The following is a 24952-nucleotide window of genomic DNA, read 5'->3' on the forward strand; positions in this document are numbered from 1 at the left end:
AAGTTTACTTATTAGTCACAATTCAGGCTTACATCAACACTGCAATGAAGTTACTGTGAAATTCCCCTAGTTGCCACATTCCGGCGCCTGTTTATTCATTGGTCAGAAGTCAGCTTACATTAACACTGCAAGTGAAGTTACTGTGAAAATCCCTTGGTTTCCACACTCCGACGCCTGTTCGGGTACACTGAGGGAGAATTTAGCATGGCCAATGCACCTAACTAGCATGTCTTTCAGAACATGGAAGGAAACTGGAGCACTGGAGGAATTCCACGCAGACATGGAGAATGTGCAAACTCCACACAGACAGTGACCCGAGCTGGGAATTGAACCAGTCCCTGGCGCTGTGAAGCAGCAGTGCTAACCACTGTGCCACCGTGCTGCCCAGCAGAGTGAGAATGGAGGAAGAATGTGTGGGATGGAGATTTACAGTTTTTAGGGAATGAGAGAGGAAAGAATGTTCCATAAAAACTAGAATTGTCTTGTTCTGAATTTCAGTTCTGTACTGACAGTGATGACTTTTGTAAACTTGTTTTACAGGATATCGGAAGGGGAGGATTTACAGACAAAGATCTCAACGCAAACATTAAGTCAAGATCTGACAGAATCACTCAATTCATCGGGACCTGAGTATCATCAGCCTTTTGAATCTAGAAGGAGGAATGTTTCTCAGTTCTGTCTGTTTCAGAAGACTTTAAACATCGGTGTAACTGGAAAAGCACTGACACACCCATACTTGAGAGTGTTCCAGTGTAGTGAGTGTGGAAAGAGCTTGAACCAGTTACACAGCCTGAAAATACATGGCAGCATTCACAGCGGGGAGAGACTGTACCCGGGGTCTGGGTGAGATTTAACTGATTGTTTAACCTGGAGAGTCAGCATGGAGAAACCCTGGAAATGTGGCGACTGTGGGAAGGGATTCGTATCTCCGTCTCAGCTGGAAATACATCGCCGCAGCCACACCGGGGAGAGACCGTTCACCTGCCCCGTGTGTGGGAAGGGATTCATTCATTTATCTAGCCTTCGAGCTCACAATCTCATTCACACTCAGGAGAGACCATTTAAATGCCCTGAGTGTTGCAGCAGTTTCAAAAGCTCTGGGGAACTGGTGTCTCACCGGCGCATTCACACCGAGGAGAGACCGTTCAGCTGCTCTCACTGCACAAAGAGGTTTAAAACGTCATCCCATTTGCGGGTACACCAGCGCATTCACACTGGGGAGAAACCGTTCATCTGCTCTGTGTGCGGGAAGGGATTCTCACAGTCGTCCAACCTGCAGAACCACAAAGTCACTCACAGCAACGAGAGACCCTTTAAGTGCGCCGACTGCGGGAGCGGATTCAAAAGTGCTGCGGATCTGCGGGGCCACCAGCGCATTCACACCGAGGAGAGACCGTTCGGCTGCTCTCGCTGCGCAAAGAGGTTTAGAAGGTTGTCCACGCTGCAGCAACACCAGCGGGTTCACACCGGGGAGAGGCCGTTCATCTGCCCCGTGTGTGGGAAGGGATGCACTCGCTCCTCTGACCTGCGGACACACCAGCGCATTCACAGCAGGGAGAGACCGTTCACCTGCTCCGAGTGTGGGAGAGGATTCGGCGATTCGTCCGGTTTACAGGTCCACCAGCGAGTTCACACCGGGGAGAGGCCGTTCACCTGCCCCGTGTGCGGGAAGGGGTACACTCGCTTATCCAGCCTGCTCAACCACAAAGTCACTCACAGCAACGAGAGACCCTTTAAATGCTCCCGCTGTGAGAGCGCCTTCAAAAGCGTTGTGGACCTGGCGTCCCACCAGAGCATTCACACCGAGGAGAGACCCTACAGCTGCTCTCGCTGCGCAAAGAGATTCAAAAGTTCATCCAACCTGCGGGTACACCAGCTCGTTCACACCGGGGAGAGACCCTTCACCTGCTCTCAGTGCGGCAAGGGATTCGCTCAGTCGTCTGCCCTGCTGAAACACAAAGGCACCCACAGCGACGAGAGACCCTTTAAATGCTCCGAGTGCGAGACTGGCTTCAAAAGCTATCAGAAGTTGGTCATCCACCAGCGCCTTCACACAGGGGAGCGACCGTTCAGCTGCGCTGTCTGTGGAAACGGTTTCAAAAGCTCTCAGGAGCTGGTGTCCCACCGGCGCGTTCACACAGGGGAGCGACCGTTCAGCTGCTCCCACTGCTCAAAGAGGTTTAGGACGTCGTCAGCGCTTCTGAGTCACCAGCGGGTTCACACCGGGGAGAGGCCGTTTACCTGCGCGGCGTGCGGGACAGGATTTTCTCAGCTCTCCAGCTTGCGCAGGCACACAGTCACTCACAGCAACGAGAGACCCTTTCAATGCTCTGACTGTGGGAGTGCCTTCAAAAGCTCGCAGTATCTGATGTCCCACCAGCAAATTCACACCGGGGAGAGACCCTTCAGCTGCCTGCGCTGCCCAAAAAGGTTCAGAAAGTCATCCAGCCTGCGGGTACACCAGCGAGTTCACACCGGGGAGTGACCGTTCAGCTGCTCTGTCTGTGGGAAGGGAATCACTCAGGCGGCAAACTTGGTGAGACGCCAGTAAATTGACAAACGATGATAGTTCTGGGATTATTCTTGTGAATTTTTTGCTGCTCCTTCAGGCCCCAAATTAGAGATCTCAAATGTTGACAGTACTCCCATTGTAGTCTTAGGTCGATATTTTCATCATGTTTGGTGAAATGTAGATAAAAGAATCCTTTACGGACACACACACGGACACGGACATCTCTGAATCTGACAGACACCAAATGGGACGTTACACAGGGGGCTGGAATTCACTGGGATTTCTGAACAACCTTTCCATATAAATGTCCTGCTACAGACTGTGACAAAGGACACAACAGACAGCAAGAACCAGGAGGAACCTTTCACCCAGAGAATGTTAATAACCTTGTTCAGGACACCGGTGCCAGGCACAGGAGGATCCCAGGAGAAACGGAACATTTAATTTCTGTCTGTTTCCCAATTCTAAATGACTGATTCTTTAACAAAGGAATGTTTTAACAAACAGCATTGTGATATTCCAAGGTCTGGGGAAGGGACAGAGTTTTGATTTTAAAACAGGAGGATCCATTGAAAAGCAGCTCTGGACGATACCAGCACCTCCTGACCCACTTTCAATTCATTTCAAATCACCCATCGCTTTCCCCGGAATATTCTGTATTCTTTTCCTGGGATGTGGACACTGCCGGCAAAACCCCAGCGTGCATTGCTCATCTCCGAATTACCCCCTGAACGGAGTGACTTGCTCAGAGGGGGCAGTTAAGGGTCACCCACGTCGCTGTGTGGGTCTGAATTCACATGTAGGCCAGACTGGGTAAGGATGGCAGATTTCCTTCCCCAATAGGGAGCATTAATAGGGTGAACTGGATGGGTTTTTACAACAATCGATGGTAGTTTCATGGTCACCGTTACTGAGACTCACTTTATATAATTCCAGACTGATACACAATTCAAATCCCACTAGCTGCCTGTCCCCACATCCTCTGCTGGGTCTCTGCGTTCCTCGGCCAGCGACATTCCCACTTCCCCACCACCCTCCTCCTCCTGAATGGAATATTCTACACACCCCTTAGTTAAACGGGAAGGAGAAAGGCTTTACGGAAAGCAGGCATTCTGCAGTTAGCCTGCACGTTGTTGGCAGTGGGGAGCCGGGGGCCACGGGCTGGCTGCGGGATGAGAAGCCAAGAAGGCCATGAAGAACCGGGGTGATTCTCTTGTTTAAATCCCTCCGCAAGAAGGCATTGAAGTCCAGGCTTGGACTGAGGACTCCAGAGCTTTGAGATCTTAAAGGAAAGTTGGAGGGTTGTTCAACCAACAGCTTAATGGAAATATTACATCAAATCTTAGCACTCGGAGAATAGCTGGAACACTGAGGAGAACTAAAGTGAATTCCAGGGAGTTATGTCGTACCTTTCATTCACTTCTGTTCCTGGAACCTTCCCAAAGGTGTCATTCCGTATAAGGGAAGTCTTGGGAATAGAGGTTAAAAAGTAGAACTGAGTTTATTACATAAGTCTTTCATAGAATCCTACAGTACAGAAAGAGGCCCTTCGGCCCATCGAGTCTGCACCAAACACAATCCCACCCAGGCCCTACCCCCATATTATACCCACTAATCCCTCCAACCTACACATCCCTGGACACGAAGGGACAATTTCTTAGCATAGCCAATCAACCTAACCCGCACATCTTTGGACTGTGGGAGGAAACTGGAGGAAACCCACGCAGACACGAGGAGAATGTGCAGACTCCACGCAGACAGTGACCCGAGCCGGGAATCGAACCCAGGACCCGTGAAGCAGCAGTGCTAACTCACTGTGCTACTGTGCCGCCTTGCTAAGCTACAGTGTTAATTTGTAGTGTTTGTTTTTAATTTTCTTTTGTTTTCTATATCCAATAAAGTTTTGTTTCAATGCATCGAATCTTGTGGCACAGTTCTTTCGATTAATCACTGGGTGTTTAAATTTCTCTCTTAAACATTAACAGTCCCGTTCAGGATCATAGTGACACACACAGAAAATATTTCAAACCAAATCGAAGCTGAAAAAATATAATTTCCCTTATTTTGCATGGCTTAGCCAACTCTGCTTTCAGTCCCTTTTATTTAGGTTTAAAACACTGGTCTGAGACCCACACTTCTCCCCTTCAAACAGAACTTCTATTGTAAGATCTGGGTATGGCTCCAAGTTCAATTGTAATACCTCCTGGACACTAAGGGGCGATTTCTTAGCATAGCTAATCAACCTAACCCGCACGTCTTTGGACTGTGGGAGGAAACCGGAGCACCCGGAGGAAACCCACGCAGACACGAGGAGAATACAAAGAACAACACAGCACGGGAAACAGGCCCATCTGTGTGCACATTCAGAGGTTAATCCACAAACCGTCGTTGACACGTTCACTGAAACATGTGAGAGAATGGGCCTCAGACTAAACATCCCGGAAATAAAGGATCTCTCCCAGCCCACTATGGCCGTGTCCCCCCCGCCATCCCTCCCCTTCCTCTCCCCCCACCGACCATCAAGTGAACCCCTGGATCATTTCCCATGAGCCTCCTCTCGGCCTGAGCAGACATCGGCAATGAAATCCAGCGTCAACTCCAACACGCCAGTGCAAGCTTCAGACGCCGAGTGTCCAAAGTCTGAGACCTCAAATCCAGCGCCACGTTCATCATCATGCATCAGAAACATAGAAAAACTACAGCACAAACAGGCCCTTCAGCCCACAAGTTGCACCGATCCTATCCCTACCTACCAGGCCTATCTATAACCCCCCAATCCCATTAAATCCCATGTACTCATCCAGAAATCTCTTAAAAGACCCCAGCGAGTTTGCCTCCACTACCACCGACAGCAGCCGATTCCACTCACTCACCACCCTCTGAGTGAAAAGCTTACCCCTGAGAGTTTGCGCATTCTCCCCGTGCATGCGTGGGTTTTCTCCGGGTGCTCCGGTTTCCTCCCACATCCCAAAGATGTGCTCTTAGGCTGATTGGAAGTAATAAATTGTCCCTAAATTAGTTTCCCTCAATATGGAATGTCATAAGCATAGATAAGGATCATGGGTGGAGGGAGGGACTGGTAATGTTAAAATGGCGGCGCGGGCTCCTTGGGCCGAAGGGCCTGTTTCCCGGGCTGTTTTTGTTCTTTGTATCTCCTCTGTACCTGCTCCCCAGCACCTTAAACCTGTGTCCTCTCATAGCAACCATTCCAGCCCTGAGAAATAGCCTCTGAGAATCCACCCAATCTATACCTCTCAACATCTTATACACATGGAAAATGTAGAGCATACACCTCAAATCCCTGGAGAGATGTCACTAACGTTGCCTCCGCAAAATCCTGCAAGTCCACTGGTAGGATAGGTGTGCCAATGTGAGTGCCCTCTCCCAGGCCGATATCCCCAGTATCGAGGTACACTTGACCAACTGAGTCTTACTTCTGTTGTGGGCAAGGTTTTAGAAAGAATTATTAGGGATAGGATTTATAGTTATTTGGAGAGTAATGAATTGATTAGAGACAGTCAGCATGGTTTTGTAGCAGGTAGGTCGTGCCTTACTAACCTTATTGAGTTTTTTGAGAAAGTGACCAAAGAGGTGGATAGGGGTAAGGCAGTTGATGTGGTGTATATGGATTTTAGTAAGGCGTTTGATAAGGTTCACCATGGTATGCTTCTGCAGAAAATGCAGATGTATGGGATTGGGGGTAATCTAGGTACTTGGATCAGGAATTGGCTAGCAGATAGGAGACAGAGGGTGGTGGTTGATGGTAAATATTCGTCATGGAGTTCAGTTACGAGTGGTGTGCCTCAGGGATCTGTTTTGGGGCCACTGCTGTTTGTAATTTTTATTAATGATCTGGATGAGGGTATAGTTGGATGGATTAGTAAGTTTGCTGATGACACCAAAGTCGGAGGTGTGGTAGATTGTGAGGAAGGGTGTCATAGTTTGCAGGGTGACCTAGACAGGTTGCAGAGCTGGGTCGCGAGGTGGCGGATGGAGTTTAATGCGGAGAAGTGTGAGGTAATTCATTTCGGTAGGAGTAACAGATGTGTTGAGTATAGGGCTAACGGGAGGACTTTGAATAGTGTGGATGAACAGAGGGATCGAGGTGTATGTGTACATAGATCCCTGAAAGTTGGGAATCAAGTAGATAAGGTTGTTAAGAAGGCATACGGTGTCTTGGCGTTTATTGGTAGGGGGATTGAATTTAGGAGTTGCAGCGTCATGTTGCAACTGTACACAACTCTGGTGCGGCCGCACTTGGAGTACTGTGTGCAGTTCTGGTCCCCACATTACAGGAAGGACATGGAGGCTTTGGAGAGGGTGCAGAGGAGGTTTACCAGGATGTTGCCTGGTATGGAGGGGAGGTCCTATGAGGAGAGACTGAGGGATTTCGCTGGAAAGAAGGAGGCTAAGAGGGGATCTTATTGAAACGTATAAGATGATTAGAGGTTTAGATAGGGTGGATAGTGATAGCCTTTTTCCTCGGATGGAGAAAGCTAGCACGAGGGGGCATGGCTTTAAATTAAGGGGGGGTAGTTATAGGACGGATGTCAGGGGTAGGTTCTTTACCCAGAGGGTGGTGAGGGATTGGAATGCCCTGCCTGCTGCAGTTGTAAATGCGCCTAGTTTGGGGGCGTTTAAGAGATCTGTGGATAGGTTTATGGACGAAAAGGGATTGGTTTAGATTAGTGGGTCAGTGTTTTTTTTTAAAAAACTGGTCGGCGCAAGGGCCTGTTCTGCGCTGTAATGTTCTATGTTCTATGTTCTAACTGCAATGGGGCACACTGTCCACAAACCCCGCACAAAACTCCCGAAACAAATGCTGCACTCCAAGTCCCACAATTGCAAGCTGTTGGAGAAAATTCTGAATAGGTTAGAAAAATTTTAAACCATTAGGCGTTTCAGACACTAACAGAACTGCCAGCGTTGAGTTAAATGACTCTAAGTTAGACCGATAAGGAACAGTCTACACATATGTGAACGCAGTAAGAGATTTAAACAAGTAATTCTGATTTAAACATGAATTTTCGGGATTTTAAAATGTATGTTAGCTGTATTTTTAAGAGCAATTGTAAGCTTTAGTTAAAGGCAGGCTGCTGCAAGGCATGATGGCACAGGGACACTTACAGACAGGTTACATTCTTCGGAACAATGTACCCACAGAATGTGCCAACCTCTTATCAGCAAAGTTTCTAACAGAAAGGTTTTCAAGGCAGCTTCAGGAATAGGATTGATTGTCACTGTCCAGGTAAGACAGTGCCTTCTTAGACGTGAGAATGTGCATTTGTCTTGTTTGCCCTGTGACAGAGCAAGAGCCAGTGGGAATATTACCTTTGACCTTGTGTAGCTAAACAATAGGGAGGTAGAGTTAGCAATAGGGGGAGGAAGCATCCAGATCCTACGGACCAATGAAATACCATTATATCAGAGGGTAAAATAGCAATTTGGATAAAGTATATGATGTGTAATTAATGATTTATTTGCATTGAAAATGATTGGTTCACACCTGATGGAAGATGGGAGAATTTGATATGGAGAATATATATAATTGATCTATCCTAAACAGGGTTATTAATGGGATCAGGATGTTTCTCTTCTAGGGAGGCATTATACTGTGGAATAGTCTCTCCCGTCAATCATTGGTCAAATAAAAGATACTTCTTCAAACTGGGACACTGGCTTTTGTGAGTCTTTATATTGTCCGAAGTTTTTGGCAATACCGGGAGTCCATGGTAATGTACCCAGTGTGTTGGGGGGGGAATGAATTCAGAAGAATCATTCAACACTCAAGCCTGATTCAATCGACAGTTTATTGAGTTACACCAGCAGGGAGAAGCTACAGGGACTGACCATGTGTAACTCCACCCAACAAAGAAAATAATCAATTCTTATACTCAGCCCATCCCGGCTGGACACATCCAATCAGAATGGTTACAGATTACATACATTATATATCGGTCCAATGAAATGAGTATCTGGGCATCCTGGGGCTTTGTGATCATCTCATGAACAGATAGGTGCTCCCATCATGATGTTTTCCAGACCCCGATATCTACCATCCTTGGGCTTTCTTTATACACAGACTCCCTTCGTTTGAAAAGGGGGGGATTAAAAGTTCTCAAATGGATGTCAGCACCCTTCCTTTGTTTTAATCTAATGACCACACAGCCTGGGAATCATTTCTATTTCATAATCTCTCCTTTTAAACTCTTCAGTATCCAATTCCAGAATTCTCCTTTTCATTGTGTTAATTGTGTCAGGAATAAATCTTTGGAGCTCACAGGAAGTTTAACCCAAGATCAGTCCATTGGTCAGAATCATCTCACATCTCCCAAATTTTAAATAACCATTACAAATTAAAACTCTCATTCTCGCCTGTGTGAATTGTATCTGGATTAAAATTCCCACATGTTTAGTAAAATATCCCGGAATCATGTCTCTGGCCATGGCTCCAGGTTCATAACTTTTGAAAAAAAAAGCTTTATTCATTATATTTCCATTTTAAAAATCTGTTTGATTTAAATCACAGACAGAAAACCTCAAAGCTCGAAGCATTCAACCCACAAATATCATCCATACACAAGCAGAGAAACTTAGCATGAGCTTTACAATAACAATAACTGAATTGAATTTGTTAAGTGTTCCTGTGGGTTCTGTTTTTAAACTTCCAGAAATGCCTTTAATTAAAGAGTCAAGATTAATTCCCCAAAAGATAAACCTTAACAGATGTAGCCCAAAACAATGATAAAACATGTCTACAAACATCCACATAAAACAAACAAAACACACAGGTTCTCACAGCTCGTAAATTTCAAATAATAAATCCTCAGCGTTCTCTCTCACAGCTATAGTGTCTTAAAGAGACAGAGCACTACAAGCTCACAACTCCCTGATTAAAATAAGATACAAGATCCTTCATTCCCTTTTGTTATAACTTAACCTTTCCTCAGCCGATTTCTAAGGCCTGATTTGGCGAAAAACTGCAGCAGGCGATGGTGCAGAGGGACCTCGGGGTCCTTGTGCATGAGTCGCAAAAACCCAGCTTGCAGGTGCAGCAAGTGGTCAGGAAGGCGAATGGGATGCTGGCCTTCATTGCGAGGGGGATTGAATATAAAAGTAGGGAGGTCTTGCTGCAGCTGTATAGGGCACTGGTGAGGCCGCAGCTGGAGTACTGTGTGCAGTTTTGGTCGCCGCACTTACGCAAGGATATTTTGGCCTTGGAGGGAGTGCAGAGGAGGTTTACTAGGCTGATACCGGAGTTGAGGGGGTTGAACTATGAGGAGAGGCTGAATAAACTAGGCTTGTACTCGTTAGAGTTTAGAAGAATGAGGGGAGATCTCATTGAGACGTATAAGATGATGAATGGGATGGATAGGATAGAGGTGGAGAGGCTCTTCCCGCTCAGAAAGGACAGTAGGACTAGGGGGCACAGCCTCAAGATAAAGGGGGTGCGGTTTAGAACGGAGTTGAGGAGGAACTTCTTCACTCAAAGGGTGGTGAATCTCTGGAATTCTCTGCCCATTGAAGTGGTGGAGGCTGCCTCACTAAATATATTTAAGACGCGGGTTGATGGGTTTTTGATAGGAGAGGGGATTAAGGGTTATGGGGAGAGGGCGGGAATGTGGAACTGAGCCACGACAGATCAGCCATGATCTTACTGAATGGCGGGGCAGGCTCGAGGGGCTAGATGGCCTACTCCTGCTCCTATTTCTTATGTTCTTATGTTATTTTATAGGCAACGTCTAATCTTTGTTGATTTAAAATTCCTAACACATTCCCACCTGCAAAACCTTTGTTCTTTATCTGGGATTGAGGGGACAATGTGATGAAACTCTCACAACTTATTCCAAATTCCTCCAGGCTACGCCTAAAATTTCCGCATTTAACTGGTTCCCGTAAATCCATAATTATAAACTAAAATAGACAGGAGTTTCCGGGTGATTTAAAAACAAATCAACTGTCTGCTGGAAGGGTTAACAGGATCTAAAGGGATGGGGAGCAAGCAGAGAAAACTTAGCATATAATTACAGCACATTTTGGGGGTACCATAGGCATAGACATGGGTGGAGGAGGAAAAACACATTGTTAAGATGACGGCACAGGCTCGTTGGGCCGAAGGGCCTGTTTCCCGTTGCTGTGTTGTTTTTTGTTCACTCTATATAATTTTTAAAAACTTCTCTAACAGCAAAACTTGGTTTTAAACTTCATGTTTTTTTGGTAATATTCCTCAACTTAATTATTTGAATTTGATCAGTGTTTGTTAAGGATGGGCATCTTCTGTTCTGTATAAACTGGTTCACTTGTTTTGTTAATTCTACACGGGCTCGGAGAGTCAGAACCCAGATTTTATCATCCTTATCCTTTCTCTCCTTTTGCCACCACTCCCTCTGTTTTGCGGGAGGGTCGCGGGGATTCCAATCAGACCTGATCATTTTATCGTAAAAGTAAAATACTGCAGGATGCTGGAATCGGAAACAGAAAATGCTGGAAAATCTCAGCAGGTCTGACAGCATCTGTGGAGAGAGAATAGAGCCAATGTTTCCAGTCTGGATGACCCTTCGTAATGAAGTGTCATCGAAACGTTGGCTTTATTCTCTAATCATTTTATTGATAAATTTCTTGTCTTTAGTTTCCAAATGATCAGTAAGAGACCTGTCTGTCCCCACTCGAGCTCTGATTTTTTCACTGGCCATGCTTGGGTAGGATTATATCCATTAGAATTTACTCTCAGAGATCCGCTTTTCAGTCCAGTGTTACATGGAGAATATCGTCACTTCACCGACTATCAGATCACAAATACCTCAAAGTTCTTATCACAAATTTATGACAAAATAATTTAAACAGTTTTTGAGAATGCTTCTTAACTTCTTAACCAACTACCTAGCACCGTTTGTTTATTGGTCAGATTCCCCCTTTTTACAGATTCCCAGCCACTGAACACCAGCCGGTCCTGGAATGAGTTTAATTCTAACTCATTCTGAGTAAATATTCTCACCGGGTCCTCTGTCAGTTCCCTGCTAAGCAGCTTTAATGGTCCCTGATTGCAGAAACTGAGCAGTCACAGGAATGTGGTCAAGATCGTCCAGTCCCATAATGCCTCACATTCAATCGACACTCCTTCAATTATAACAGGATATGTGGCTGTGTGTAGCTGCCTCAGCCACGGTCAACCCCAACACTGCCTTCCTGAACTGCTACAGTGCCTGAGGTGTAGGTACACCCACAGTGCTGTTAGGGAGGGATTTCCAGCTACACATTCCAGACTTTCACCAGACTGTAGGTGGATTCCAGATTGATATATTCCATTCACACCCAAGGTGAGTTATTTCAATTCCTTTATTGTCCAGGACAATATATTCACAATATCTTTAAAACAGAAATTAAACATTCCCATTAGATTTCAGGTATTAACATATTCTGTTAGTTTGTTCTTTATTGTCGGTGTCAGGCTGGGGTTGGAGCAAAGGAGGTTGAGGGGAGATTTGATCGAGGTGGACAAGATTCTGACAGGTTTAGATAAGGTGGACAAAGAAAAGCTGTTCCCATTAGCTGATGGGACAGGGACGAGGGAGACACAGATTTAAGGTTTTGGGTCAGAGATGCGGGGGGGAGTGAGGAAGAATATTTTGATGCAGCGAATGGTAATGAGCTGGAACTCGCTGCCTATGAGGGGGGAGGAAGTGGAGACAATAAACAATTACAAAGGAAATTGGATGGGCATTTGGGGGGTTTCAAACAGAAATACTGACTAAATATCTCTGACCTTCCTCACACCCTGTCACTCTGTGATCCTTGTGAAATTTGAAACCAGGTATTCGCAACAAGACTCAAACAGCATCAGCCCACTGGAGACAAAGTCATGAGACTGTCCAGTCCAGCAGAAAGAAACCCTCCGACCCTCCCCACTGACCAACTGTGAGAATGAACAAAATGCAGTCCTGGATGTAACTGAGAGCAGAAACAATAACAGCAGAATCCAACCCCTGGAATCACTCGTGAACTTGTTGGTGTCTCAGCAGCTGGGATGAAACTCTGAATCCCTTCCCACACTGAGAGCAGGTGAACGGCTTCTCCCCGGTGTGAACTTGCTGGTGTCTCCGCAGGGCGGATGACTGATTAAATCCCTTCCCACACTGAGAGCAGGTGAAGGGTTTCTCCCCAGTGTGAACTCGCTGGTGTGTCCGCAGATTGGATAAGTCAGTGAATCCCTTCCCACACACAGAGCAGGTGAATGGCCTCTCCCCTGTGTGTACCCGCTGGTGTGTCAGCAGGCTGGATGAATCACAGAATCCCTTCCCACACTGAGAGCAAGCGAACGGCCTCTCCCCAGTGTGAACTCGCTGGTGTGTCCGCAGATGGGATGAATGAGTGAATCCCTTCCCACACTGAGGGCAGGTGAACGGCCTCTCCCCGGTGTGAACTCGCTGGTGTGTCCGCAGGGTGGATAACTGATTAAATCTCTTGCCGCACTGAGAGCAGATGAATGGTTTTTCCCCAGAGTGAACTCGCTGGTGTGTCCACAGGTTGGATAACTGAGTGAATCCCTCCCCACACTGAGAGCAGGTGAACGGCCTCTCCCCAGTGTGAACTCGCTGGTGTCTCTGCAGGATGGACGACTGATTAAAACTCTTCCCACACTGAGGGCAGCTGAATGGCCTCTCCCCGGTGTGAACTCGCTGGTGTCTCCGCAGGGCAGATGACTGAATAAATCCCTTCCCACACACAGAGCAGGTGAACGGTCTCTCCCCAGTGTGAACCCGCTGGTGTGTCCGCAGGTGGGATGAGTGAGTGAATCCCTCCCCACACTGAGAGCAGGTGAACGGTCTCTCCCCTGTGTGAACTCGCTCATGCGCCCGCAGGCTGGATAACTGACTGAATCCCTTCCCGCACTGAGAGCAGGTGAACGGTTTCTCCCCGGTGTGAACCCGCTGGTGTGCCTGCAGGTTGTATAAGTGAGTGAATCCCTTCCCACACTGAGGGCAGGTGAACGGCCTCTCCCCGGTGTGAATCCGCTGGTGTCTCCGCAGGACGGACGACTGGTTAAATCTCTTCCCACACTGAGAGCAGGTGAACGGTTTCTCCCCGGTGTGAACTCGCTGGTGAATCCGCAGGTGGGATGACTGAGTGAATCCATCCCCGCACTCAGTGCAGGTGAACGGCCTCTCTCCAGTGTGAACTCGCTGGTGTTGCTGTAGGTGGAATAAGCGAGTAAATCCTTCCCCACACTGAGAGCAGGTGAACGGCCTCTCCCCGGTGTGGCTGCGCCGATGAGCTTCCAGCTGAGATGGGGCTCTGTATCCCTTCCCACAGTCCGCACATTTCCATGGTTTCTCCATGGTGTAGATGCCCTTACCCCTCTCTTGGGTGGACAATCAGTTGAAGCCTCGTCCACACACAGAACACAAACACAGTCTCTCCCCGCTGTGAATGGGGTGATATTTATTCAGGCTGTGGAACTGGTTGAAGCTCTTCAGTCAGTGCACTGGAACACTCTCACTCGAGTGTGGCCGTGTGTTTTCCAGTCATACTGATGTTTGAAATCTTTTCAAATCGACAGACTGGACAATCATTTCTCCTTCTAGATTCAAAGGCCGATGATACTCAGGTCCCAAGAAATATGACTGTCAGATACAGATGTAACATTTGAGATTTCTGCCTGCGATTCCTCTTTCAATATCCTGTAAAACAAGTTTACACAAATCATCAGGGTCAGTACAGGATAAGAATTCAGAACAGACAATTCTAGTTTCTATGGGATACTCTTTCCTCTTTCATTCTCCAAAAAACTGTAAATTTCCATCCCAGTCTCCCTCCATTCTCACTCTAATATTCACCCTCCCAATTCGCCTGAAGGTGCTGATTTACGGATCCATGCTCACTGCCTCCTGTCCTGGACACAGAAAGCGTACGAAATAGGGGCTGCAGTTGGCCATTCAACCCATCGAACTGCCTCAACCATTCATTCAGAATTGGCCGGTCTACCTCAGCACCATTTCCCACACTATCCTGCAGAAATCACTCAATGTCTTCAACATCTCACAGCTTATCAATCTCTCTCTTGAAAATTCTTGATGACCGAGGCTCCACAGTCCTCTGGGGCGCAGAAGTTTACCACATCCTTCAGTGAGGAAATCCCTCCTCATCTTAACTTCCTCTCCATTTTCCTACCTGTTCCCCATGATGCTTGACTCCTTTATCAGTCTAACTCATCCTGGAATGTATTCAATGACCCTCAGCCTCCACTGATCCGTGTGGAAGAGAAATGCAAAGACTAATGACTGTAATAGGCAAGAGAATGAATGACTGGAAATATATAATGTGTAGTACAGTATTAGGCTGACTGAAGCTCACCTTTCATTCAAAAAAAGGAACAGCAGCTTTGTCAGTAACAATGGAGGAAGCTCCGCGCAGCCATTCACACAAAGCCCGTACTGTGATTGGTTGGAGGACTTGTGCCCCGCCAGTCCTCCCACTATAGCCATTGGTTAATCTCCCGCGTGTAAACAATGAGGGGGTGGAGCCTGAGCCCACGTGGGCTTTGACCGCCAGCCGCGCTGAGCTGGGGTCCAATCCGCAGCGTCCTGCTTCTGTAACCTGTACTATTGCTGCCAATCGGACGCAGTGTGCTGGGAACGCCCCCTCTGAGTCATTGTGACGGCACAATGGAGCCCGGCCTGAATCAGCCAATAGCAATCACTCTGCTCCGCGGTGACGTCTCCGGGAGCCCCGCCCCCACCCATTGTTCCCCAGTCTGTACATTCCACACATTGTTAGTCCATTCATAGAGACAGAGATCTGTCTGGCAGCCTGCATGGCGATTCTCAGCTCTCTGTGTCCAGGATAAGACAGTCAGGAGGCTCACAACACCAGGGTAAAGTCCAACAGGTTTATTTAGTAGCACAAGCCACTAGCTTTTGGAGCGCTGCTCCTTCGTTAGGTGAATAGGGAGTTCTGATCACAAACAGAGCATATAAAGACACACCCAGTTTACAGAATACTGATTCGAATGCAAGTCTTTACAGCTAATCAAGTCTTGAAGGTGTAGACAATGTGAGTGGAGATAGCTTTGAGCATAGGTTAAAGAGATGTGTATTTTCTCCAGACAGGACAGTAAGTGAGATTTTACAAGCCTAAGTTCATATCACACTATCCAAACCGCCTGAGCCTGCCTCTCACTTACTGTCCTGTCTGGAGACAATACGCATCTCTTTAACCTATGCTTAATGCTATCTCCACTCACATTGTCTGCATCTTTAAGACTTGATTAGCTATAAAGACTCACATTCTAATCAGTATTCTGCAAACTGTGTGTGTCTTTATATGGCCTGTTTGCGATCAGAACTCCCCACTCACCTGACGAAGGAGCAGCGCTCTGAAAGCTAGTGGCGTTTGCTATCAAATAAACATAAAACATAGAGGACTACAGCACAAACAGGCCCTTCGGCCCACAAGTTGCGCCGATCATATCCATACCTACCAAGCCATAGAACTATCTATAACTCCCAATGCCATTAAATCCCATACATTCATCCAGAAGTCTTTTAAAAAAACCCCAGTGAGTTCACCTCTACCACCACCGACGGCAGCCGATTCCACACTCTCTGAGTGAAAATAAACCTGTTGGACTTTAACCTGGTGTTGTGAGACTTCTTACTGTGTTTACCCCAGTCCAACGCCGGCATCTCCACATCAGGTAACCAAGTACAGAGACAGAGGAGTGGAGAGAGGGTTAAGCGCGGGTTAAAGAGGTGTGAATTGGAGACAATTCCTGTAAAGACTCGCGTTCCGACCATTATCATGTAAATTGAATCTGTGTCTATGTATGCCCTGTTTGTGAACACACCTCTTCACTCACCTGAGGAAGGAGCAACACTCCAAAAGCTCATGCTACCAGATAAACCCGCTGGACTTTAACCTGCTGTTGTGAGACTTCTTACTGTGTTTACCCCAGTCCAACGCCGGCATCTCCACATCCAGGACAGGAAGCAGTGAGCATCAGTCTGTCAATCAGCACCTTCAAGAGAATGGGGAGGGTGAATATTAGATAGAGCAGAGTGAGAATGGTGGGAGAGTGTGTGGGATGGGGATTTACAGCTTTTGGAGAATGAGAGACGAAAGAATGTTCATCAGAATCATGTAATTCCTACATCTTATCAACTGTCCCTGAACCTTCACAATGAATCTCTCTTCTCAGGACACTCGTATCTCTGATTTGTCTGTACTGCTGGCAGTCTCACAAAACAGCTGCCTGTGTGCTGATACGAGAGGCTCTGCTCGACAAGTTTAATGCTCCATGACTGTGTCTTTAATGAGCGAATAGCGATAGGAATGTGGTGACGTCAGCGAAATTCCATGAATTATATATCGGTTAGCAACAGATTATTTTAATATAGATACATAAATACTTAGAAAGGCAAAATACATAGAAAGGCAAAACATTGCGGATGCTGGAATCTGAAACAAAAACAGAAAATGCAGGCAAATCGCAACAGGAGATCTAACAGCAACTGTGGAGAGAGAATCAAGCCAATGTTTCGAGTGAGATGATTCAGCAGTGTACCACAGGGATCAGTGCTGGGTCCTCTGCTATTTGTGATTTTTATCAATGACTTGGAAGAGGGGGCTGAAGGGTGGGTTAGTAAATTTGCTGATGACACCAAGATTGGTGGAGTAGTGGATGAGGTGGAGGGCTCTTGCAGGCTGCAAAGAGACATTGATAGGATGCAGAGCTGGGCCGAAAAGTGGCAGATGGAGTTTAACCCTGATAAGTGTGAGGTGATTCATTTAATGCGGATTACAGGGTCAAGGGCAGGGTTCTGAGGAATGTGGAGGAACAGAGAGATCTTGGGGTTCATATCCACAGATCTCTGAAGGTTGCCACTCAAGTGGATAGAGCCGTGAAGAAGGCTTATAGTGTGTTAGCGTTTATTAACAGGGGGTTTGAGTTTAAGAGCCATGGGGTTATGCTGCAACTATACCGGACATTGGTGAGACCACATTTGGAATATTGTGTTCAGTTCTGGTCACCTCATTATAAGAAGGATGTGGAAGCATTGGAGAGAGTGCAGAGGAGATTTACCAGGATGCTGCCTGGTTTGGAGGGTAGGTCTTATGAGGAAAGGTTGAGGCAGCTGGAGCTTTTTTCTTTAGAGCAGAGGTGGATGAGAGGTGACTTAATAGAAGTTTATAAGATGATGAGGGGGATAGATAGAGTGGACGTGCAGAGACTATGTCCTCAGGTGGATGTAGCTGTTACTAGGGGGCATAACTATAAGGTTCATGGTGGGAGATATAAGAGGGATGTCCGAGGTAGGTTCTTCACTCAGAGAGTGGTTGGGGTGTGGAATGCACTGCCTGCTGTGATAGTGGAGTCGGACACTTTAGGAACTTTCAAGCGGTTATTGGATAGGCACATGGAGCACTCCAGAATGATAGGGAGTGATTTTGATCTTGGGTTCAGACATAGCTCTGTACAACATCGAGGGCCAAAGGGCCTGTACTGTGCTGTACTGTTCTATGTTTGATCTGAGATTAAGTCATGTTAATTCAAGGAGTCAAAGTGGGATTTGTGAATGATATTGTGCTTTGCAAGTTGGACTCTAACTGTGGAGGTACTGGGTGTCTCTTAGACAGGATTTTGGGAAATCACTGTTGGTTCAGGAACCTGAGGAAGATCCACATTTCTACCTGGGGTGGTCACCCAATTGAGGTGATCACTCATGTATTTCATCAGCTTTCCTTTCATTTAAGTAAACATTGACATTAATTGTTATCTGAGTCCTGTCTTGCCTGAGTTTAAATCCCTTTTGAATTAAAACTGTTTAGGGTCAACTTAGAACTGAGTAACTAGGGTGGCACAGTGATTAGCACTGCTGCATCACAGCACTCTGGACCTGGGTTCGATTCTTGGCTTGGGTCACTGTCTGTGCACATTCTTCCCGTATCTGCATGGGTGTGCTCCAGTTTCCTCCCACACACCGAAAGACGTGCTGGTTAAGTGCATTGGTCATGCTAAATTCTCCCCCAGTGTACCCCAACAGGCTCCAGAGTGCAACGACGAGGAGATTTTCACAGTAACTTCATTGCAGTGTTAATATAAGCCTACTTGTGACACAAATAAGCTCAACTTTAGACACCTGCAACCAAATTAAACCGAATTAAATAGTAATTATATACCCTTTTAATACAAACATAGGACCTTGAGAATGTTAAAGGATTCACAATGATCGTACCAGAACTGAGAGTCTTTAAGCCACAGGATAGATCGAACAGGCTGGGGAATTTTTTTCCAGGAAAGAGAAGGCTGAAGATTGACCTGATAGAGACTTTAGTGAGTGTGATAGAGTTGACATCAAGTCATCACTGTGCTTACAGGACTTTTATCCGGAATTGACACTTTTAGTTGTCACAGAAAATCCTTCTCCCTTTCAAACTATAAATCTCTGAGCCCCACACACTCCCTCCTCCCTACTGATTGTAACACTAATTCATCCTACAATCCTCCTCCCGCTTTTCCCCCAATTCTCCTCCCTGAAGGTGTTGACTCTGGATTTCAGTCTCACACTATTGCTCTCCCCAGGTGTCAAAATCTTTCCACCTGAAGTTAAATTATTTTGCTAAGGGGATGTCCCAATCCAATCCAATGATTCCCCACATGTAGTTTGTGTCATAGAAATCCTACAGTAGAGAAAGAGGCCCTTCGGCCCATTGAGTCTACACCAACCACAATCCCACCCAGGCCTTATTCCCAATCTGTACATATTTTACCCACTAATCCTCTCTAACCTATGTATCTACGGTCAATTTAGCGTGGTCAATCAACCTAACTCGCACATCTTTGGACTGTGGGAGGAAACCGGAGCACCCGGAGGTAACCCACGCAGACATGGGGAGAATGTGCAAACTCCACACAGACAGCAACCCCAGCTGGGAATTGAACCCAGGACCCTACAGCTGTGAAGCAGCAGTGCTAACCACTGTGCTACTGGTGTCACTGTGTCTCCCCCAGCCCCACTTCCCACCCCAGTCCCAGGGGTTTGAAGACTGGGCTCCAGATAAGCAATTACAACCACAACTCCCACAATGCAGCGCTGGCTCCCACCCAAGTGGGCGAACCGGGACTGCGCATGTCTAAGGGACAGAGCAAGCTGCGCATGTGCGTGGGTGTGCCCGACCAGAATGCTGAGGTGTTGGCCAATGGGAAGAGTTGGAGGACCGGAAGGACTCTGGTCCTCCAGCCAATCAGAGGGCGGGCTTTGTGTGAATGAAGATTGAGCTTCAGACAGACTGAAACTTCCTCCTGTCTCCCACATCTGTGAGTAAAACACTTTCTTTACTCCCCCTTTCCATTTCTTTCCTCATTCTGGGGGGAAACTGGGGACTTGCAGCAACTGAAGGGAAAGGAAGTGAATCCAGGGAGGGAGCAGACTCTGGAAAGATTGGCCCAGGTCTCTCTCTCTCTCTCTTAAAGACATTGACATCCTTTACTCCCTCAGCCTGACACATTTATCTGTCTGGATAAAAGGATGGGCTCTTTCCTAATGTTCACAATTCAAGGGCTGGTTTCCCCAGGAGATGGCTGACATTTAAGGGGACAATAAATTAATACAGGACACAGGTATATCTAGTGTTCTAATATGGTACAGATTAGATATATTATTTATGGCTCTCTAATAAAGTACATTTATTATTATTTCTAATCTTGTAATGTAGGACTGTACCTATGTTATGTATTTCCAGTCATCCCTGCTCTCAGAAGGTTGTCTTTTGGATTTTTCTTCCACTGGAACCGCCGGTGGTTGGGGATCATTGAATTTGTTCAAAACTGTGTTAGATAGATTTTTGATTGACAAGGGTAACGGGGAACAGACAGGAAAATGGAGTGAAAATCTCTATTCCAAAGGACTGTGGAGCTTCAGTCATCAAGACTTTTCAAGAGGGAGATTGATAGGGTTCTAGATTTTAAAGGTATCAAGAGATATGGGTTTAGTGTGGGGAGAATGATGCTGAGGGAGAAGAGCAAATGATCATGAGCGTTGGGCCACATGGTCGACTGCAGCTCCTATTCACGTCCTTAAGTGTACGCTTAATCTGGACCAATTGAAGGGCAACACAAGAGCTCAGTGACTATCACTGTCTGCTGTGCAGTTACAGGGACCTGGGTCGGATCTCCGACTTGGATCAATGTCTGTGGGAGTTTGCACATTCTCCCCGTGCTTGCGTGGGTTTTCTCCGGGTGCTCCCACACCCCAAAAACGTGTTTTTTAGGCTGATTGGTGTCAATAAATTGGATCTCCCTTCATCTGGCATACATATAACTCCCTAAATTTCCACCTCCTTTATTGTGGAGTCCCACTAGAGGTAGACAAAAGTGTCGACGATCAACGAAAGACTTGAAGAGGGCACTCACTGAGTGTTAGGGCTGAAGGGCCTGTTTCCTGTACTGTGCTGTTCTTTGTTCTTTGTATTTGTTATCATCGTTTTGTCCTGAGTGGAGGAGTTCAGCGTGGATCTGTCAATCAGCCTGAATCAGCACCTTCAGGAGAATTGGGAGGGTGAATATTAGATACAGCAGAGTGAGAATGGAGGGAGAGGGATGGAGATTTCCAGCTTTTGGGGAATGAGAGGGGAAAGAATGTTCCACAGAAACTAGAATTGTCTGTTCTGAATTTCTATCCTGTACTGACACTGATGTATTTGGTAAATTGTTTTTACAGAAGATCAGAAGAGGAGGAATCACAGGCAGAAATCTCAAACATCATGTCGAGATCCAACAGAGCCATTCGATTCCTTGGGACCTAAATCTAGAAGGGTTACTCGCCTGTCAGCTTCAAAAGATTTTGAACATCGGTGTGACTGGAAAAGCACCGAGACACTGACACACCCAAAGAACAACACAGCACAGGAAACAGGCCCTTTGGCCCAAGGAACCTGCGCCGCCCTCTTAACAAAGCATTTTCCTACACCTACCTTGCCCCGTGTCTATGCGTATGGTACCCCTATTGTAACCAGATTGAGGGGAGAATAGTGCAGGGACAATTTGTTACGCCAGTCAGCCTAAGAGCACATCTTTGGGGTGTGGGAGGAAACCGGAGCACCCGGAGGAAACCCACGCAAGCACGGGGAGAATGTGCAAACTCCCACAGACACTGGCCCAAATCCATGTATCTGCACAGCTAGCAGTGATAGTCACTGAGCTGTTGTGGTGCCCATCTGCTGGTCCAGGTTTAAGCGCACACAACGACGTGAAGTACTAGGCTACTCTCGAAACATCCAAGAGCAGCCCACGCACGACCCACCGTGTGCATGCCCCTCGTTTGACAACAAGGTGGACTGACACACCTGCGGAGTAAAAGAGACAAAACATCAACACATGTAGCATTAGATTTCCAGTATCGTCCCGAGGCTCTGACCCTTTTTAAAACCGTCTCCTATAACCCTCCATCCCTGTTTCACTCATGTGTCTATCTAAGTAAACAACTCCAGCGTGCCTGCCTCCACCACCTTACTTGGTAGTGCATTCCATACCCCCGTGACCCTCTGTATGAAAAACCTCCCTCTAGTATCCAAATTATACTTCTCACCCTTAGCTCGTGACCCCTTGTGATATTTGAACACCCGAGTGAGAGTGTTCCAGTGCTGTGAGTGTGGAAAAAGCTTTAACCAGTTACACAGCCTGGAAATACATCACAGCATTCACAGCGGGGAGAGACTGTACTGTGTTATGTGTGTGGATGAGACTGCAACTGATTGTCCAACCTGGAGAGATATAAAACATGGAAAAACCCTGGAAATGTGGAGACTGTGGCAAGGGATACAGAGCCCCATCGACGCTGGAAGCTCATCGGCGCATTCACACCGGGGAGAGGCCATTCACCTGCTGTGTGTGTGGGAAGGGGTTCACTCTGCTATCCCACCTGTTGAGACACCAGCGAATTCACACTCGGGAGAGGCCGTTCACCTGCTCTCACTGTGGGAAGGGATTCAGTGATTCATCCCACCTGCAGTCGCACCAGCGGGTTCACACGGGGGAGAGGCCGTTCACCTGCTCTCAGTGTGGGAAAGGATTCACTCGGTTGTACACCCTGCAGACGCACCAGCGGGTTCACACGGGGGAGAGGCCGTTCACCTGCTCTCAGTGCGGGAAGGGATTCAGTGACTCATCCACGTTGCAGAGACACCAGCGAGTTCACACCGGGGACAGACCATTCACCTGCTCTCAGTGTGGGAAGGGATTCAGCGATTCATCCCACCTATTGCGACACCAGCGAGTCCACACTGGGGAGAGGCCATTCGTCTGCTGTCAGTGTGGCAAGGGATTCACTCAGCTTTCCCATCTGCAGACGCATCAGCGATTTCTATGCTCCCAGTGCGGGAAGGGATTTTGTAATTTGTCACTCCTGCTGAGGCACAAGCAAGTTCACAATTGATTTTGGGGTATTCACAAAAGAAAGTTAGTTTTGAGGAATTTATATTTGTAAACACTAGAAACGAGGCATAGTATTAGGTTGGTTTAATTGAATGTTTTTGTGCTTATAGGGGATCCATGATTAGATTTCAGGCTGAACAAACGATGTTAGTCCGTATGGAGATTCCCTGATCAGATCTCGCTGTGCTTCGGAAACTTTGGAATATTGCCTCCAGATAATTGCCTAGTGAAGAGAGACTGGAAGGGTGGGGCAGAGGATTCTTTGTTCCGTTAGTTGTATCAAACAGCTGTTGAAGCTGTACCACGGAGCAGTACACATCTACCTCTCTGCCGCAGTGGGAAGCTAAAGGGGAGGCCATCTCTTTTAGCTTTGCCGTAAGAAAATCCATACAATGGTTCAGACAGCCAGTGCTCGAGATCTACAGAAAAACTAGTAAGGAATTAGTGGACAGTCCAGAGATCCATGAAGATTTCAGAAACCTAAAAGTCAATAAGCAGAGTAGAACAGACGTCTAGTCAGAGAACCAGACAAAGCTAAAAAGATGCTGTCAGACCTGCGAAGATTTTCCAATGTTTTCTGTTTTTATTTCAGATTTCAGTATTTTGCTTTTATATTTTTCAGCTAAGAGGAGACAAGTTGGTGAGAAGTACTAGAAAGGAAAATGTTTTCTAACATTTCAAATGTTTTATTACTCTCTGATCGAGTTGTAAAGTTGTGAGTGGTTGCTTAAAAAGTGGTTTAACAGGCGCTGGAAAGCACACAGAGCTGATTCAAAACCCTGACATGGAGTCACGGCTAAAAGTGGAGCGGAAGCTCTGTTCGTCTGGGTCTTTTGGAAAACATGAACCTGATTTTGGTTGTGAATCAACAAATTAATGTATTACTGCAAGAGAAGAATTGAGTGTATTTTGGGAGGGAAGTTTGGAAATCATGACAATCAGCTGGGGGGAGAGGCGGGGAGGAGAAATCCAGACTTTGTGTGTTAATCAAACCATTGTAGCTGCAAATGTACTTTGTCATCTGTGTTGATCTTAAAACCTGTGTGTAAATGTTCTGCTGAAGGAGGAGTATTGGAATCATGTTTAATAAATGTTTTTCTTTCGATTGTTAAAACTAATTAGCATTCCTGAGACTCTGGTTCCTTGATAAACGTGATGAGCAGGGTTGCATCTGGGATCTCCCCATCCAGTTATAACGTCAACTGGCAGGATTAGGGGCAGCACAGTGGGTTAGCACTGGGTTATGAGGAAAGATTGAGCAAATTGGGGCTGTTTTCCCTTGAAACACAGTGACTGAGGGGGGATCTAATAGGGGTATATAAGATTATGAAGGGTATAGATAGAGTTAACAGAGGTAAGCTATTTCCTATGTCAGAGACGCACATTACGAGGGGCCACGGGCTTAGGGTGAGGGGGGAGAGGTATAACACGGATATTAGAGGGAGGTTTTTCACACAGAGGGTAGTGGGGGTATGGAATGCTCTGCCAAGTAAGGTGGTGGAGGCAGGCACGCTGGAGTTGTTTAAGAGTTACTTTGACAGGGACATGAGTGGATTGGAGATGGAAGGATATAGGAGATTGTTTTAAATAAGGTTCAGTAGCATTGGGATGTCCCTGGTAATGTATAAGGATGTGGAATGATACTAACGTTTTTCTCTTTTAATTCACAGGTTTTAAGTCGGTCCGCCTTGTTGTCCAACGAGGGGCATACACGCGATGGGTCGTACTAGGGCTGCTCTTGGATGTTCGAGAATAACCTAGTACTTCATGTCGTTAGTGTGTGCTTAAACTGGACCAGATACTGGGCAAGACGACAGCTCAGTGACTATCACTGATTGCTGTGCAGACACATGGATTTGGGCCGGTGTCTGTGGGAGTTTGCGCATTCTCCCCGTGCTTGCGTGGGTTTTCTCCGAGTGCTCCGGTTTCCTCCCACACCCCAAAGATGTGCTATTAGGCTGATTGGAGGTAATAAATTGTCCCTAAATTAGTTTTCCTCAGTGTGGAATGCC

The 24952-nt window shown here is 46.7% G+C and overlaps 2 protein-coding genes across 2 annotated transcripts in view; one reads left to right on the forward strand and one right to left on the reverse strand.

The window, feature by feature from the left end:
• LOC145354747 (uncharacterized) overlaps nt 1–24952 on the reverse strand; it is a 49142-nt gene that overhangs the window by 15793 nt on the left and 8397 nt on the right. The window contains exons 2-4 of the mRNA XM_080206194.1: nt 18013–18026; nt 12506–13791; nt 4648–4654 (exon numbers count right to left, since the gene is read on the reverse strand). Of these exons, the coding sequence (XP_080062320.1) occupies nt 4648–4654; nt 12506–13791; nt 18013–18026 (1307 nt within the window). The remainder of the gene's footprint in view (nt 1–4647; nt 4655–12505; nt 13792–18012; nt 18027–24952) is intronic.
• LOC145354777 (uncharacterized) lies at nt 828–24058 on the forward strand. The gene is made up of 2 exons (XM_080206254.1): nt 828–2478; nt 22290–24058. Exons 1-2 carry the CDS (start codon nt 881–883, stop codon nt 22939–22941), a joined length of 2250 nt encoding a protein of 749 aa, XP_080062380.1. The 5' UTR covers nt 828–880; the 3' UTR covers nt 22942–24058.

Source organism: Carcharhinus amblyrhynchos, chromosome 18, assembly GCF_965287045.1.
Source record: "Carcharhinus amblyrhynchos chromosome 18, sCarAmb.v2.hapA, whole genome shotgun sequence".
Lineage (NCBI taxonomy): Eukaryota > Metazoa > Chordata > Chondrichthyes > Carcharhiniformes > Carcharhinidae > Carcharhinus > Carcharhinus amblyrhynchos.

What these genes read in the sequence shown, in the direction of transcription:
- LOC145354777 (XM_080206254.1), top strand. Translation starts at nt 881, where the DNA reads ATGGAGAAACCCTGGAAATGTGGCGACTGTGGGAAGGGATTCGTATCT. An exon ending in CACCAGCGAGTTCACACCGG is followed by an intron (nt 2,479 to 22,289) that starts GGAGTGACCGTT and finishes GATATAAAACAT; the next exon opens with GGAAAAACCCTGGAAATGTG.